This window comes from Saimiri boliviensis, chromosome 7 (genome assembly GCF_048565385.1).
Source record: "Saimiri boliviensis isolate mSaiBol1 chromosome 7, mSaiBol1.pri, whole genome shotgun sequence".
Taxonomy (NCBI): domain Eukaryota; kingdom Metazoa; phylum Chordata; class Mammalia; order Primates; family Cebidae; genus Saimiri; species Saimiri boliviensis.
This window is the reverse complement of record NC_133455.1, coordinates 23,003,894-23,021,220: the sequence shown is the minus strand read 5'-3', so window position 1 is coordinate 23,021,220 and position 17,327 is coordinate 23,003,894. Positions and strand designations below refer to the sequence as shown.

The 17,327-nt window shown below is 40.7% G+C and overlaps 1 protein-coding gene across 3 annotated transcripts in view; it reads left to right on the top strand.

Moving 5' to 3' along the window:
- Positions 1-17,327, top strand: part of IFT81 (intraflagellar transport 81) — a 118,116-nt gene that overhangs the window by 86,885 nt on the left and 13,904 nt on the right. For all 3 annotated transcript variants that reach the window (XM_039472409.2, XM_003932259.2, XM_074402257.1), the window contains 4 exons: positions 246-335; positions 13,870-13,956; positions 15,744-15,815; positions 15,897-15,982. In XM_039472409.2, coding sequence (XP_039328343.1) covers positions 246-335; positions 13,870-13,956; positions 15,744-15,815; positions 15,897-15,982 — 335 coding nt within the window. The remainder of the gene's footprint in view (positions 1-245; positions 336-13,869; positions 13,957-15,743; positions 15,816-15,896; positions 15,983-17,327) is intronic.

Here is a 17,327-nt window from a genome sequence, read left to right as displayed (position 1 = left end):
GGGATTACAGGCTTGAGCCACCGCGCCCGGCCCGAGAACTGACATTTTAAATGATTAAGTAGTATAGTATTCCACCTTGCTGAGGAATCAGGATTTACTAAAGCACTTCTCTGTTGTTTGGCACTGAAGTAGCTTATAGTTTTTTACTCTTATATTTAACACTGAATTAAATATCTTTATGTATGTAGTATTTTTCTTCTTTTGAATTCTTTTTTTAGTTGTTATATTTTTTGTTTAAATGACAGGTAAAAAAACTGAATTCACTGGTATCTGAAAAGAAGTCAGCTCTTGTCTCAGTTATAAAAGAGCTACGACAGTTGCGTCAGAAATGTCAAGTAAGTGAATTTGATTTTATGATACTTTAGTATTCTATCTTATTCAGATGCTCTAGTTAGACCCCTGACTATTTTACTTGGGTAATATGGAAGACTATTATTATTATCATATTGATTTGATTCTTCAAAAGAGAATTAAAACATGACATACAGACCAGGTGTGGTGGCTTATGCCTCTAATCCCAGCACTTTGGGAGGCTGAGACAGGAGGATGATCACTTGAACCCAGGAATTTGAGACCAGCCTGGGTAATAGCAAGACTTCATCTCTACAGAAAATAAAAAATTAGCTGAACTTGGTGGCATGCACCAAGATACTCCGGAGGCTGAGGTGGGAGAATTGCTTGAGCCCAGAAGGTCAAGATTGCAGTGAGCCATGATTATGCCACGGTACTCCTGTCTCTGCAAAAAAAGAAGAATAAAAAAAAAGACCTACAAAGGTTTTTGTTTAACTTATGCTGCTTATTTAGCCATAAATTATTGAGGGCAAAGGAGAAAGAGAAAAAGCAGTGTGAGCTGAAATCAGCAAATTCAGCCAGAGGAGATTTTTTCCTTTAAAGCATATGCATGTCAGAGCTATAAATATGAAGTCACATTCTTCTGTGTCCAGGTAAAACCTCAGAGTCTGCCCACAAGTAGTGACAAGTTAACTTTATATTAATGAACTTGCTTTGCTGAGAGGCATGGTGCACAGCAAACTATGATAGATTATAAGAAGTGATGAAATGCCATTACTTGGAAGCTAGTTCTAACCACTGCTTTAAAGATAAATTGTCAGAAGATAAATGCACTCCACAAATCCAGATCAGGTGGCATTTGACACTAACAGTTGTTCACTGTTTTTATTACTATTTATTTTTTTAACTTGTTTAACTATATTTAATACTTGAAACTACAAAAATATATTATGACACTTTTAAAGAGCAAGAATACTTAAAAATACTTTATAGTACTTAACTTTAATGGATAACCCTCAACTATTAGGAAATTTTATAGGGAAGTGTTAGTATATTTCCTTTACGTGGTACTTGCAATTTTTTTCTAAATTTGAATATTAACAGCTGTTTGAGTATTAGAGCATCACAACTGTATTAGTCCATTCTTGCATTGCTGTAAAGAAATACCTGAGACTGGGTAATTTCTAAAGAAAAAAGGTTTAATTGGTTCATGGTTCTATAGACTATACAGGAAGCATGATGCAGGCATCTACTAAACCTCTAGGGAGGCCTCAGAAAGCTGACAATCACGGCAGAAGGCAAAGAGGGAGCAGGCATATCACATGGCCAGAGCAGCAAGGGGGTGGAAAGAGGCACTTCACACTTTTAAACAACCAAATCTTGTGAGAACTCACTCGCTATCACAAAAACAGCACCAAGAGAATGGTGCTAAACCATTCATGAGAATTTCACCTTCATGATCCAGTCACCTCCCACCAGGCCCAACCTCCAATATTGGAGGTAATGGTTTGACATGAGATTTAGGCAGGGAGGGACACAGATCCAAACCATATCAACAATGAAAGATGTCTAACTTATATTTATCTAAATCTTTTATAGTACCTAAAATTAGAATAGCATCTTGAAAGTATCATGTTTATTTTCTTAGGAGCAGTTCTGTAAATTCTGTGTATTTAAATGGAATAATTATATATGATTGCTAATATGTAGGAAAAACTGAAATATTCATATTTTATTTTATTCATTTAATTTTTTTAAGTAGAGATGGAGTCTACTGTTGCCCAGGCTAGTCTCAAACTCCTGGGCTCAAGCATTCCTCCCACCTCAGGCTTCCAAAGTTCTGGGATTATAGGAGTGAGCCTCCACACCCAGCCTGTTTATATTTTAGAGTATGCAATCTGATTATTTTTAGTTTCACTGAAATATCTATTATTTATTGATTATGTTTTCATATAAAAGTAAAATCATATTCTTAGCAACAATTAAAACTATATAGAATTATTTAAGGAAAAGAATAAAAGGAAGAGTGAAACTTAAGAGTGAACAAGAGTGAAACTTAAGGAAAAGAATAAAAATTATTTCTTTCAGCACCCCCAGCACATGACTTAACAGCTCCATATGTATTTTCCAGAAATTTTCTGGGAATTAATGAACAGATAATTATTTAGTAACTACCTTAAATTTGTTCTCCACACTTTTTTTCTACTTTGTAAAAACAAAGGCTTTTTTCAGGAGGTGGGAGAACTGAAACCAACCTTAACTGATACCAAAGTCACAATACCTGCTTCCTTTGTTTTTTTGACATTTGCTTGCTGTACCTTTCTTGCCCACTTTATATTTTCCACTTTTAAAAAAGTATTTTGCCGAGGTGGGTGGATCACAAGGTCAAGAGATCGAGACCATCCTGGTCAACATGGTAAACCCTGTTTCTACTAAAAATACAAAAATTAGCTGGGCATGGTGGCACATGCCTGTAGTCCCAGCTGCTTGGGAGGCTAAGGCAGGAGAATTGCTTGAACCCAGGAGGTGGAGGTTGCAGTGAGCTGAGATCGCGCTATTACACTCCAGCCTACGTAACAAGAGTGAAACTCCATCTCAAAAAAAAAAGTATTTTGTTGCTGTTGTGTCCCTTGAATAGATCTTGAATTAGGTTTTACTGTGTGATATCATCTGAAAGGTTTATATTAATAGATAAATTTATATATTTATTATTATACAGAAATATTTGGTTTTGGTGGTATTACTTCATGTTTGACTTTCAATTCTAAAGCCTGTAAAAAAACTCCTTCTCGGCCGGGCGCGGTGGCTCAAGCCTGTAATCCCAGCACTTTGGGAGGCCGAGGCGGGTGGATCACGAGGTCGAGAGATCGAGACCAACCATGGTCAACATGGTGAAACCCTGTCTCTACTAAAAATACAAAAAATTAGCTGGGCATGGTGGTGCGTGCCTGTCATCCCAGCTACTCGGGAGGCTGAGGCAGGAGAATTGCCTGAACCCAGGAGGCGGAGGTTGCGGTGAGCCAAGATCGCGCCATTGCACTCCAGCCTGGGTAACAAGAGCGAAACTCCGTCTCAAAAAAAAAAAAAAAAAAAAAAAAAAACTCCTTCTCCTCCTTTTTCCCCTCCTCACTCATCCCCCTACTTTCCTCCCTTGTGTGTGAGTGTGTGTGCCAGCTTATGGTTTAGTTTTAGCCTTTTAACTCTATTATTCATCATTTATTTCTTTAGATGGCATCTATTAATCCTCACTTTGAGAAGTCATGAAATGGTATATTTTTTGTTCCTCCTCCCTCCCTCTCCTCTCCTCTAGCACCTGATTTTAGTAGATTGTATTGTCTTAGTGTTTGCCGTTAATACTTTGAATGTGCTTATACTATGACTTGTTAGCTTTAAATGATATTCTTTGACATTCCCCCACCCACCCCTAGCAATTAAAAAAATGAGGAAACCAGCTTACTTATTCTACCTTCCACCTCCTTTTCCCTTTCTCCTTCCTGCAGGCTTTGTTGTATCATTTCTGTCTTGTCACTGCATATAACATTTACATTCTCCTTTATTACTCTATGTCTCACTTTGGTTTTCAGCTCTAGACCTGTAATTACTAGATCCAGTGCTCATTAAAAATCCACTGACTGCCCTTTGTCTCACTTCTCTTTTGCTTGCCTAGAACTTGTCTTCCAGTTGAGTCCTCAAAAAAGACTCATAAGAGCAATATTCCCTGATGAGTTATTGTATCTTCTAGTTTATTGCCTAAACATTTCAACAACCGTTTCACTATTAGATCATGCTTTCTTTCCTTTAGGATTTTTTAAATTGTAGCTCCACAGTCTTCTAGGGTTAAATGTAGTTATGGAGAGATCTGAGGCCAATCTAATTTTTTTGGTAACTTGATCTTGAAAAGAATGTCTATTTTCTAGTTGTTCAGTATAGAATTCTCCATGTGTTCATCTAATCAGGCGTATGAAAGTCGTGTTCTAAACTTCCTAGTGAATGGGTAAAATGTTTCGCTGAAACTTTTTCAGATGAAGAGTTGTGTAGATGGATGATGGTAATGGTTGCCCAACATTGCAAATGTGCTTAATGCCAACGAAATTGTACACTTAAAAATTGTTAAAATACCGGCCGGGCGCGGTGGCTCAAGCCTGTAATCCCAGCACTTTGGGAGGCCGAGGCAGGTGGATCACGAGGTCAAGAGATCGAGACCATCCTGGTCAACATGGTGAAACCCCGTCTCTACTAAAAATACAAAAAGTTAGCTGGGCATGGTGGTGCGTGCCTGTAATCCCAGCTACTCAGGAGGCTGAGGCAGGAGAATTGCCTGAACCCAGGAGGCGGAGGTTGCGGTGAGCCGAGACTACGCCATTGCACTCCAGCCTGGGTAACAAGAGCGAAACTCCGTCTCAAAAAAAAAAAAAAAAAAAAAATTGTTAAAATACCAAATTTTGTTATGTGTATTTATTACACCAAAAAACAAAACAGGCCGGGCACGGTGGCTCACACCTGGCAATCCCAGCACTTAGGGAGGCCAAGGCAGTTGGATCACTTGAGATCAGGAGTTTGAGACCAGCCTGGTTAACATGGCAAACGCCATCTCTACCAAAAAATACAAAAATTAGTGAGCTGTAGTGGCACCTGTAGTCCCAGCAACTTGGGAGGCTGAGGTGGCAGAATCGCTTGAACCTGGGACGCAGAGGTTGCATTGAGCCAGATTGCACCCCTGCACTCTATCCTGGGTAACAGAGTGAGACTCCATCTCAAAAAAAGAGAAAACAAAATCTTTCTGATTAAAAAACAAACAAAAACACCAGGGGTAGTGGCACATACTTATCGTCCTAGCTACTCAGGGGACCAAAACAGAAGGATGACTTGAGCCCAGGAGTTCAAGACCAGCCTGGACAACATAGTGAAACCCTGTCTTTAAAAAAAGAAAGAAGAGCCGGGTGTGGTGGCACATGCCTGTAGTCCCAGCTACTCAGGAGGCTGAAGTAGGAGGATCGCTTGAGCCCAGGAGTTCTGGGCTATAGTGTGCTATAACAGTCGAGTGTGCACACTAAGTTCAGCATCAATATGGTGACCTCCCAGGAGTGAGGGGCCACCAGGTTGTCTAAGGAGGGGTGAACCAGCCTAGGTCAGAAACGGAGCAGGTCAAAACTCCCGTGCTGATCAGTAGTGGGATCGTGCCTGTGAATAGCCCCTGCACTCCAGCTTGGGCAACATAGTGAGACCCTGTCTCTTAAAAAAAAAAAGAAAGAAGAAAAAAATGTTGAATTTTATGTTCTGTCTTTATTTTTAAACTTTATTCCTTATTATGGTATAATAAGTAGGCTTTTTGCCTTAGAGTATTATTTTGTCTACTACTAAGTGTATATGCCAGCTTTCTTAGTATTGCTTTTTATTTCTGTTTACTTTCAGCTTCCTATGTCTTTATTTTTGTCTTATATACATCTCATAAATAGCATATAGGGCCAGGCAGCAGTTGCTCGTGCCTGTAATCCTAACACCTTGGGAGGCTAAGGTAGTAGACTCTCTTGAGCCCAGGATTTCAAGACCAGCCTGGGCAACATAGCGAGACTCCATCTCGACAAAAAGTAAAAAAATTAGCTGAGCATGGTAGCACGCACCTATAGTCTTAGCTACTTGGGAGGCTGAGGCAAAAGGATAGCTTGAGCCCAGGAGTTCTAGGTTACAGTGAGCCATGATAGCACCACTGCCTCCAGCCTGGATGACAAAGCAAGACCTGGACCCTAGGTAGATAAGTAGATAGGCAGGTAAGTACTAGGTAGGTAGGTAGGTAGATGTATTTCATGTAGGTTTAGTTTCTTAACATCCAGTTTGAGAATCTGCCTTTTAATTGGTGAGTTTAATCCCATTTATGTTTACTCTGATTTTTGAAGCATTTGAATTTTTTTCTATTTTGTACATCCTATTTACTGTGGCTTTTTTTGTTGCTGTTTATTTTTTCTTTTCTTTTCTTTTTTTACCGTCCATTATACCAATCTTGTTTTCTCTTTTTTCCCTTTTTTCTTTTTATCTTCTATTCCTATATGATTTACTCTTAGGTTTTTATCTCATATATATTCCTCACTTAACAAAGTCTAAAGTTGTTAACATCTCCACAATACAGGAACCTAGAATAATTTAGCACTCTCTCCTATCTTACCTGTGTGTTGTTATCCTCTGGCATTTTATTTCTTTATTTTTACATCTCTAAAAAAGTAGTTGTCATGGTGGTTGTTAGCATTATAATTACAACTTTATATAATCATTTCCTGTTTAGGATTACCTATATATTTAGCACTTTTCACCATCACTACTTATATTTTACTCCTTACTTCTGGACTCAGTTTTCTTTTTCCTGAAATACAATTTCCTCGTTTTGTGTGTGTGCATGTGTGTGTGTTTATGTTTACTGTTCTCAGTGAAGAATCATTATGATAAGGAAACCATCTTTTTTTCCTTCTAAAATAATGGCTTGGTCAGAAAATATATATGTATATATTTTCATTGCTTTCTTTTATTTTGTTGAAGGATCTGCTATCAGTTTATCATTTATTTTTAGGTAATATCTTCCCTGTAACTGGTTTTCATATTTTTATCTTTTTCTTTGGTGTTGTCCAAATTTCACTACCATGTTTTAAGTGTATATTTAGTTTTATTTACTTTTCCAGAATTTGAGTTTTGTGTCTTCCATTAATTTTGGAAAAAGTCTACATAATCCCTTCAGATATTTTCTCTCCCATTTTTTGTGGTCTGTTTTCCAACTACTCATATTAGAGATATGTTAGAGATCTTTATTCTGTTCCCTGTTACTTAATCTCACTTTCATATTTTTGTCTTTCTGTGTTGAATTCTAGATAATTTCTTCAGATCTGTGTTTTAGTTCATTCTTTGATTTCCTTAATGGTGTCTAATATTATGTTTATTCCAGCCACTTAATTTTTAATTTCAATGGCTGTCTTTTTTTCTCTCTCACTTTTTCTTTCTTCTTCTTCTTTTTTTTTTTTTTTTAGACAGAGTCTTGCTCTGTTGCCCAGGCTGGAGTGCAATGGTGCGACTCGGCTCACTGGAACCTCTGTGTCTCTGATTAAAGCCATTCTCCTGCCTCAGGTTCCTGAGTAGCTGGGACCACAGGTATGCGTATCATGCCTGGCTAATTTTTGTATTTTTAGTAGAGACGGGTTTAACCATGTTGGCCAGGCTGGTCTCTAACTCCTGACCTCAAGTGAACTGGCTGCCTCGGCCTCCCAAAGTGCTGGGATTATAGGTGTGAGCTACTGCACCTGGCCTCACTTTTTGTAATCTTTTGTTTTCAGTTTCTCCTTTATAATTTTTATTATTTTGAACATACTTATTTATTTAGCTTATCTCTAGTATCTAAAGTTCATTTAGGTATAGTCCTGTTATTTACGTCTTCTGATTCTCACTCCTAATGAATAGATTTTTCCCTTATATGTTTTATACTTTGGGACTGTGAGCTTTCCATTAACAGAATTTTGTGTCTTGAATCCTGGCAGCCAGGATGGAGGGTGTATCCCTCTAGAGTGGTTTTGCAGTTTTTCTGCCAGGTGTTTTAGAAATATCACAAAGTTGGAGCTAATATTGAGTTAATTTCTCAGCTTGGAAGTTCCTAGACCAAGTAGGTAGGGTAAATTCAAACTCCAAAGCTGCCTAAGGACAGCTGCGATCACTATCACAGCTGCATAGTGATCAATTCGAACATGAGACTTGCAACCAAGAAAGGCTTTTGTCAACTACAGCATCTTGATATCATTGAGAGACCAGCAGCCACCTAAGTACATAGCCTCTGTGACTCCTTTTCCCACTTTGGATGTAACTGTCACCTTTGAGAGCCTTGGATGTCTGTACTTTGATACATAGAAGCCACATCCCCTTTCTGCCAGCAATCTTTTATTCTGTACTGGTGACCCCAATGCGGTCCCACACAACAAAAGCAGCATACACATTACTCATCTATGCTAACTGTCGTATTTCTTTTTTTTTTTTTTTTTTTGAGACGGAGTTTCGCTCTTGTTACCCAGGCTGGAGTGCAATGGCGCGATCTCAGCTCACCGCAACCTCCGCCTCCTGGGCTCAGGCAATTCTCCTGCCTCAGCCTCCTGAGTAGCTGGGATTACAGGTGCGTGCCACCATGCGCAGCTAATTTTTTTGTATTTTTAGTAGAGACGGGGTTTCACCATGTTGACCAGGATGGTCTCGATCTCTCGACCTTGTGATCCACCCGCCTCGGCCTCCCAAAGTGCTGGGATTACAGGCTTGAGCCACCGCGCCCGGCCTAACTGTCGTATTTCTAAGGAAACTGCTGTGTGAAACCATGCAAGGTCATTCTCAGGATGGTGTTAACCCTTTACTCACAGGTTCGCAGGTTGAAAACAACTTAGGATTTACTATGTGGTCCTCAGTTCTAACTTCCCACTTTGCACAGACCTAAGGCTTTTCATCTGCACTGCCTGAACAGTAAAATCACTGTTACCAAGACTGGCCATTCCCAATTCCTTTCACCAAGGGTAGCCATAATGTTATGCTTTGTTTACAGTCCTTTTAATTTTTTTTATTTCTTTGAGAGTTTGGTTCAGCTCTGGATTTGAAAGAATGTTGCTCTGTCTTACCAATCATTTGTAGATGCACCCATGCATCACTTAATGATGAGGATATGTTCTAAGAAATGCATAATTGGGTGATTTCATCATTGTGCAAACACCCTGGGAGGCGGAGATTACGTTGAGCCTCGAGCATGCCATTGCACTCCATCCTGGGCAACAGGAGCAAAACACCATCTCAAACAACAACAATAATAATAATTACACCAGCCTAGATGGTATAGCTTGCTTACATTTGGGCTATATACTAGATAGCCTATTGCTCCTAGGCTACAAACCTGTACAGTATGTGACTATACTGAATACTATAGGCAATTATTACATGATGGTAAGTATTTATATATCTACACCCATCTAAACATAGAAAAGGTACTGTAAAATTATGGTATAAAAGATTTAAAATGAACAAAAAAACAAAACAAAAAAAAGATTTAAAATGGTGTACCTTTATAGGGAACTTACCATGAATGGAGCTTGCCTAACTAGGAGTTTCTCTGGATGAGTCAATGAGTGAGTGGTAAATAAATGTGAAGGTCTAGGACATTACTATGCATTATGATAGACTTTAGAAACACTGTATACTTAGGCTACTCTAAATTTATGTAAAAAGAAATTTTTTTTTTGAGACAGTCTTACCCTGTTGCCCAGGATGGAGTGCAATGGCATGATCTCTGCTGACTGCAACTTGTGCCTCTCAGGTTCAAGCAGTTCTCCTGTCTCAGCCTCCCAAGTAGCTGGGATTACAGGTGAATGCCACTACACCTGGCTAATTTTTGTATTTTTTAGTAGAGTTCAGGTTTCACCATGTTGGCCATGCTGGCCTTGAGCTTCTGACCTCAGGTGATCTGCCTGCCTCGGCATCCCAGAGTGCTGGGATTATAGGTATGAGCTACGACGCCTGGCCAAAATATTTTTTTTAAAAAAATGAAGTTAACTGGTCGGGCACAGTAGCTCATGCCTGTAATCCTAGCACTCTGGGAGGCCGAGGTGGGCAGATCACCTGAGGTCGAGAGTTTGAGACCAGCCTGACCAACATGGAAAAACCTCATCTTTACTGAAAACACAAAATTAGCCAGGGTGGTGGCGGGTGCCTGTAATCCCAGCTACTCAGGAGGCCGAGGCAGGAGAATCACTTGAACCTGAGAGGCAGAGGGTGCGGTGAGCTGAGAGCGTTCCATTGCACTCCAGCCTGGGCAACAAGAGCGAAACTTCATCTCAAAAAATAAAATAAGGCCGGGCGCGGTGGCTCAAGCCTGTAATCCCAGCACTTTGGGAGGCCGAGGCAGGTGGATCACGAGGTCGAGAGATCAAGACCATCCTGGTCAACAAGGTGAAACCCCGTCTCTACTAAAAATACAAAAAATTAGCCTGGCATGGTGGCGCGTGCCTGTAATCCCAGCTACTCAGGAGGCTGAGGTAGGAGAATTGCCTGAACCCAGGAGGCGGAGGTTGCGGTGAGCCGAGATCGCGCCATTGCACTCCAGCCTGGGTAACAAGAGCGAAACTCCATCTCAAAAAAAAAATAAAATAAAATAAAAAAATAAAATAAAATAAAATAAAATAAATCAGCCAGGTGCGGTGGCTCACACCTGTAATCCCAGCACTTTGGGAGGCTGAGGTGGGCGGACGACCTGAGTTCAGGAGTTCAAGACTATCCTGGCCAACATGGTGAAACCCCGTCTCAAAATAAATAAATAAATAAATAAATAAAATAAAATAAAATAAAATAATAAAGTAACCTTAACTTACTGTAGCTTTCTTGGCCAGGCACGGTGGCTCACGCTTATAATCCTAGCACTGGGAGGCCAAGGCAGGCAGATTCACAAGGTCAGGAGTTCAAGACCAGCCAGGCCAACATGGTGAAACCCTGTCTCTACTAAAAACATACAAAAAAATTAGCTGGGTATGGTGGCACATGCCTGTAATCCCAGCTACTCGGGAGGTTGTGGCAGGATAATTGCCTGAACCTGGGAGGTGGAGTTTACAGTAAGCCGAGATGACACTACTGCACTCCAGCCTGGGCGACAGAGCAAGACTCTGTCTTGAAAAAAAAATTTTTTTAATTTTTAAAAAACCTTTCTTTATAAACTTTTAATTAAAAACATATATATATATATATATATATATATATATATATATATATATATATATTTGACTTTTGTGGCTGGGCATGATGGCTCAACCCTATAATCCCAGCACTTTGGGAGGTCCAGGGGGGTAGATAACGAGGTCAGGAAATCAAGACCATCCTGGCTAACACTGTGAAACCCCATCTCTACTAAAAATAGAAAAAATTAGCCAGGCGTGGTGGCACATAGCTGTAGTCCCAGCTACTCAAGAGGCTGAGGCAGGAGAATCACTTGAACCCGGGAGGTGGAGGTTGCAGTGAGCTGAGATCCCGCCACTGCACTCCAGCCTGGGTGACAGAGTGAGACACTGTCTCAAAAAAAAAAAAAAAAAAAAAAAGAATTGACTTTTTTGTAAAACAGCTTCAAATACAAGTTGTATAGTAGTATGAAAATATTTTCTTTCCTTATATCCTTCTTTTATACGTTTTTTCTATTTAAAAAACATTTTTGCCAGGTGCAATGGCTTATGCCTGTAATCCCAGCACTTTGGGAGACCAAGATGGGAGGATTACTTGAAGTTAGGAGTTTGATACCACCCAACATGGTGAAACTTTGTCTCTACTAAAAATACAAAATTATCTGGGCATGGTGGTGCACATCTATAGTCCCAGCTACTCAGGAGGCTGAGGCAGGAGAATTGCTTGAAACCGGGAGGCAGAGGTTGTATGTAGTGAGCAGAGATCCCATCATTGCACTTCAACCTGGTTGACAAGAGCAAAACTCTGTCTCCAAAAAAAAAAGTTAAAAAAAGGTCTTTTTTTTTTTTTTTTTGAGACAGGGTGTTACTCACCCAGGCTGAGTGCAGTGGTGACATCATGGCTCACAGAAGCCTCACCCTCCTGGTCTCAAGCAGCTCTCTCACCTCAGCCTAAGGAGTAGCTGGGACCACAGGTACATACCACCAAGCCTGGCTAATTTGTATTTATTTATCTATTTTGTAGGGGTGGGGTCTTGCTCTGTTGCCTATGCTTGTCTCGAACTCCTAGGCTCAAGTGATCCACCTGCCTTGGCCTCCCACAGTGCTGGAATTACCGGAGTGAGGCACTGCACCAAGTCTTTTTTCACTTTTTAAACTTATTTTTAAAAAACTAAGACATAAACACACACTTAGGCCTACACAGTATCAGGATAATCAGTATCGCTGTCTTCCACCTTGAAACATCTTGTCCCACTGAAATGTCTTCAAGAGCAATAACATACATGGAGCTGTCATCTCCTATTACAATACCTTCTTCTGAATGCCTCCTGAAGGACTTGCCTGAGGCTGTTTTACAGTTTACTTTTTATAAGTAAAAGCAGTACACTCTAAAATAACAATAAAAAGTATAGTATAGTAAATACATAAGCCAGTAACGGTAGTGGTTTATTATCATCGTCAAATATTATATACAGTACATAATTGTATTGCTGTACTTCTGTGCAATTGACAGATTGGTTTACACCAGCATCAGCACAAACACATGAGTAATTAGTTGCACTATGGCTTTATGATGCCTATGATATCACTAAAGTGATAGGAATTATTCAGCTCCGTTGTAATTATATGGAACTGCCATCATATATGTGGTCCATTGTTGACTGAACCATCATGCCATGCATGACTGTACTTTCAGTGTTTCTAGGTGATTGTAGCAGATTTTCAAATTATCTCATTAAAAATATTACATTAGAAGAAACTTTGAAACACTTAAAATTTAAATTTCCTGCCCACCCACTCCTGATAAAGAAACTACTTAAACAATCTGAACTCAAATTCTGACACCACCTTTTTTTAGCAGTATAATCTTTGGCAAGGTACTTGGCCTCCCTGAACTTTCTCCAAGCATTATATGGTGGTATTATGAGATTTAGTTGTTGTTAGTGGTACATTTTAAACACCCTAGAATGCTTTATGAAGTTCTTCTAATTAAACCCCTGCGTACGTCTTCAGCCTCCTCTCACCATTTCCCAGAAATAAACCAGCATAGGCCAGGCGTGGTGGCTCATGCTTGTAATCCCAGCACTTTGGGAGGCCAAGGCGGGTGGATCACCTGAGGTCAGGAGTTAAAGACCAGCCTGACCAACGTAGTGAAACCCCATCTCTACTAAAAATACAGGAATTAGCCAGGTGTGATGACACATGCCTGTAATCCCAGCTACTTGGGAGTCTGAAGCCGGAGAATCACTTGAACATGGGAGACAGAGGTTGCAGTGAGCCAAGATTGCGCCATTGCACTCTAGCCTGGGCAATAGAGTGAGAATCCATCTCAAAATAAATAAACAAATAAACCAGCATAATAAACTACTTGTAAGTTTCTTAATTATTCTTATTCTCTGTAGCTTCCAATCCTTTATACATAGTGTCCCTTTTTTTAAATACTCTCTTCCCCTTGTTTATTTTCCACCTAAATGTTCTTACTAATCCTCTGTGATTAGCTTAGATATCAGTTTCTCCAGGAAGTTGTCCCCACTGATCTCCAAGCCTGCATTAGGTTCCTGGGAGTCCTTCTGTAACACCTTGTGTGTTCCTATCATAGCTCTCAGCAGCCTGTTTACTTGTCTGAACGTTACTTGAGAGGAAGAATTTTTGGCTGTTTTATTCACTGTTGTCTCCCCAGCTCCAGCTCCTAACAAAGAACCTGGCACACAGCTCAATACATGGTAGCTATTATTCTTATCAGCACCCTCATCTATCATAATTCTCAAATGTCTGGTTGTTGTATAAATAACTCTTAAGTATGCCAAGAAGCTTAGAGTTAAATTACAAGACTGACAAGGGCATGCATTGTTTCAGAGCCGTGTTTGGGGCCTTTATTTTTCACTTATTCAATCATTTGCCCTTTTTCTACCAGGAACTAACCCAGGAGTGTGATGAAAAGAAATCCCAGTATGATAGCTGTGCAGCAGGCCTCGAAAGCAATCGGTCCAAATTAGAACAGGTAAGAAGAGAATTTTTATTTTAACAATTTAGCAAAAACTACCCATGTGTACACCTGTAGTCCCAGCTACTCAGGAGGCTGAAACAGGAGGATCGCTTGAGCCCACAAGTTTGAGGCTACGGTGAGCTATGATCACACAACTGCATTCTAGCCTGGGCAACAGAGCAAGACTCTGTCTCTAAAAAAAAATGTTTTAAATACTGCCCATGTACACACATTTACATTAATGTCAAAAGATTCCCAAATCCTTGTCATCATCTCCCAAGTCTGTCTCCTAAACTCCAGAGATCTTTATTTCTTTAAACTTAATTTGTACACACTGAATTTTCCATCTGTACCACTACCATCAAAGTGCATGTCTCATTATCTGCTGTCTGGCCTCCCACAGTAACATTTTACCTGTTCTCTTGCTTCTACTGTTGCTCTTCTAAGGTTTATTCTTCATAGGGCAGCCTAGGAAACCTGTTTAAAATTTTTGCCACCCTTCACTGGCTTCCTGTCGCACTTAAAATAAAATCTGTCCTCCAAACTATGGTCTGTAAGGCCCCACCTGCCTTATGAACTTACGAGCTTCAGCCACTCCAACCCTCTTCCTGAACTTCAAACAGGCCAAGCTTTTTTCACTTGTGGGATTTTGCATGTGCTCTTCACTCTGCATTATACACTCTGCTCCTAACTCTGCCTTCCTCTCTCCTTTTCATTACTAGGTCTCAGCCTTAGTGTCACCACCTCTCAGAGATCTGTGATCATCACCTGATGTTACCCACTCTCCTTCCCAACCTGGCCCACCCAGTCCCTCTATCACATTCTACTGCTGAATTTCCTTCATAGCACTTATCCCCATCTCACATAACCTTCATTGTGTTTCCTTGTTTATGTTGGTTTCTTCTACTTAAGTGAAAGCAGGGAACATGTCTGTTCACTGCTGTCTCCTTAGCACTTAAGACAGTGCTGGACACACAGTAGGTACTAAATAAATGTATGATTGGGCCAGGCGTAATGGCTCATGCCTGTAATCCCAGCACTTTGAGAGGCCAAGGCGGGAGGATCACTTGAGGCCAGGAGTTCAAGATCAGCCTGACCAACATGGTAAAACCCTATCTCTACTAAAAACACAAAAATTAGCCAGGCATGGTGGCACGTGCGTAGTTCCAGCTCCTCAGGAGGTTGAGGGCATGAGAATCACTTGAACCTGCAAAGAGGAGGTTGCAGTGAGCCAAGATGGCACCACTGCACTCCAGCCTGAGTGACAAAGCGATACTCTGTCTCAAAAAATACAATTGAACTTGCAGGTTAAAGGGTGATATGAATATTCTCTAGAAAAAGATTATTTCCTATTGTGCTAGAATAAACAAAGTTAAAATTACAGAAGAGAAAATGACTCTGGGCCGGGCGCGGTGGCTCAAGCCTGTAATCCCAACACTTTGGGAGGCCGAGGCGGGTGGATCATGAGGTCAAGAGATCAAGACCATCCTGGTCAACATGGTGAAACCCCGTCTCTACTAAAAATGCAAAAAATTAGCTGGGCATGGTGGCGCATGCCTGTAATCCCAGCTACTCAGGAGGCTGAGGCAGGAGAATTGCCTGAACCCAGGAGGCGGAGGTTGCGGTGAGCCGAGATCGCGCCATTGCACTCCAGCCTGGGTAACAGGAGCGGAACTCTGTCTCAAAAAAAAAAAAGAGAAAAGAGAAAATGACTCCGATGGTAGTCTATTGTTGTACATCTAAAGTCATCGCCGCTATATCTGTCTCATTCTTTCGATAATGTCTAAAATTATACATTATAGGAAGTTAGAAGACTCCGTGAAGAATGTCTTCAAGAAGAAAGTAGATACCATTATACAAATTGTATGATTAAGGTAAGACAAAGTAGATCGAAAACGTTTCTGAAGTTTTTTCTATATCAAAGTCTTCCCTAAAACTTAAGTCTTTCTATTTAGAACCTAGAAGTTCAACTTCGTCGTGCTACTGATGAGATGAAGGCATACATCTCTTCTGATCAAGAAGAAAAAAGAAAGGCAATTAGGCAAGTAATTTTGTTGTTTTTATATTGAGATACTTCATATTTTCACCTATGAAAGCTTTATAAATAAGATAGAATTATACAAATTTAGAGTAAGGGAGTAGACACTAATATATTATTTAGTACTAAATCTTGCGAAACATCTAGATATTTCAGCCCTGCTAAGTAGGAATGCATAAGATTTTATTTCTTTTTTGCTTACTTTTTGATTGTGGTAAAATATATGAAACATAAAATTTGCCACTTTACCCTTTTTTTCTTCTTTTTTTGAGACAGAGTCTCCGTCTCTCACCAGGCTGGAGTACAGTGGCATGATCTCGGCTCACTGCAGCGTCCAACTCCCTGGTTCAAGCGATTCTCCCAAGTAGCTGGGACTACAAGTAGCCTCAGCCTCCCAAGTAGCTGGGACTACAGGTGCATGCCACCACACCCAGCTAATTTTGTATTTTTAGTAGAGACGGGGTTTCACCATGTTGGCCAGGATGGTCTCACTCTCCTGACCTTGTGATCCACCCCTCAGCCTCTCAAAGTGCTGGGATTACAGGCGTGAGCCACCATGCCTGGCCTTTTTTTTGCCTTTTTTGAGGTGGAATTTTACTCTTGTTGCCCAGGCTAGAGTGCAATGGCATGATCTTGGCTCCCCACAACCTCCGCCTCCCAGGTTCAAAGACTCTGTCTCAAAAAACAAAAAAGAATCTAAGCAATAGTGTCTTGCAGAATACGAATATTTTTTTCAATGTAATGTGATTCTCCTGCCTCAGCCTCCCGAGTAGCTGAGATTACAGGCATGCACCACCACACCCAGCTAATTTTTTGTATTTTTAGTAGAGACGGGGTTTCTCCATTTTGGTCAGGCTGATCTCAAACTCCCAACCTCAGCTGATCCACCCGCCTTGGCCTCCCAAAGTGCTGGGATTACAGGCGTGAGCCACCATGCCCGGCAAAAGCTCTCTTTTTTGTTTTTGAGGCGTAGTCTTGCTCTGTCACCAGGCTGGAGTGTAGTGGCGTGATCTTGGGTCACCGCAACCTCTGCCTCCCGGGTTTAAGCGATTCTCCTGCCTCAGCCTCCCAAGTAGCTGGCATTACAGGCACCCGCCACCATGCCTGGCTAACTTTGTATTTTCGGTAGAGATGAAATTTCTTCATGTTGGTCAGGCTGGTCTCAAAGTCCCAACCTCAGGAGATCCCCCTGCCTCGGCTTCCCACAGTGCTGGGATTATAGGCGTGAGCCACCTTGCCCAGCCCACTTTACCCATTTTATGTATATATATATAAAATGGGTAAAGTGGGCTGGGCAAGGTGGCTCACGCCTATATATAAATAAATTTATGTATGTGTATATATATAT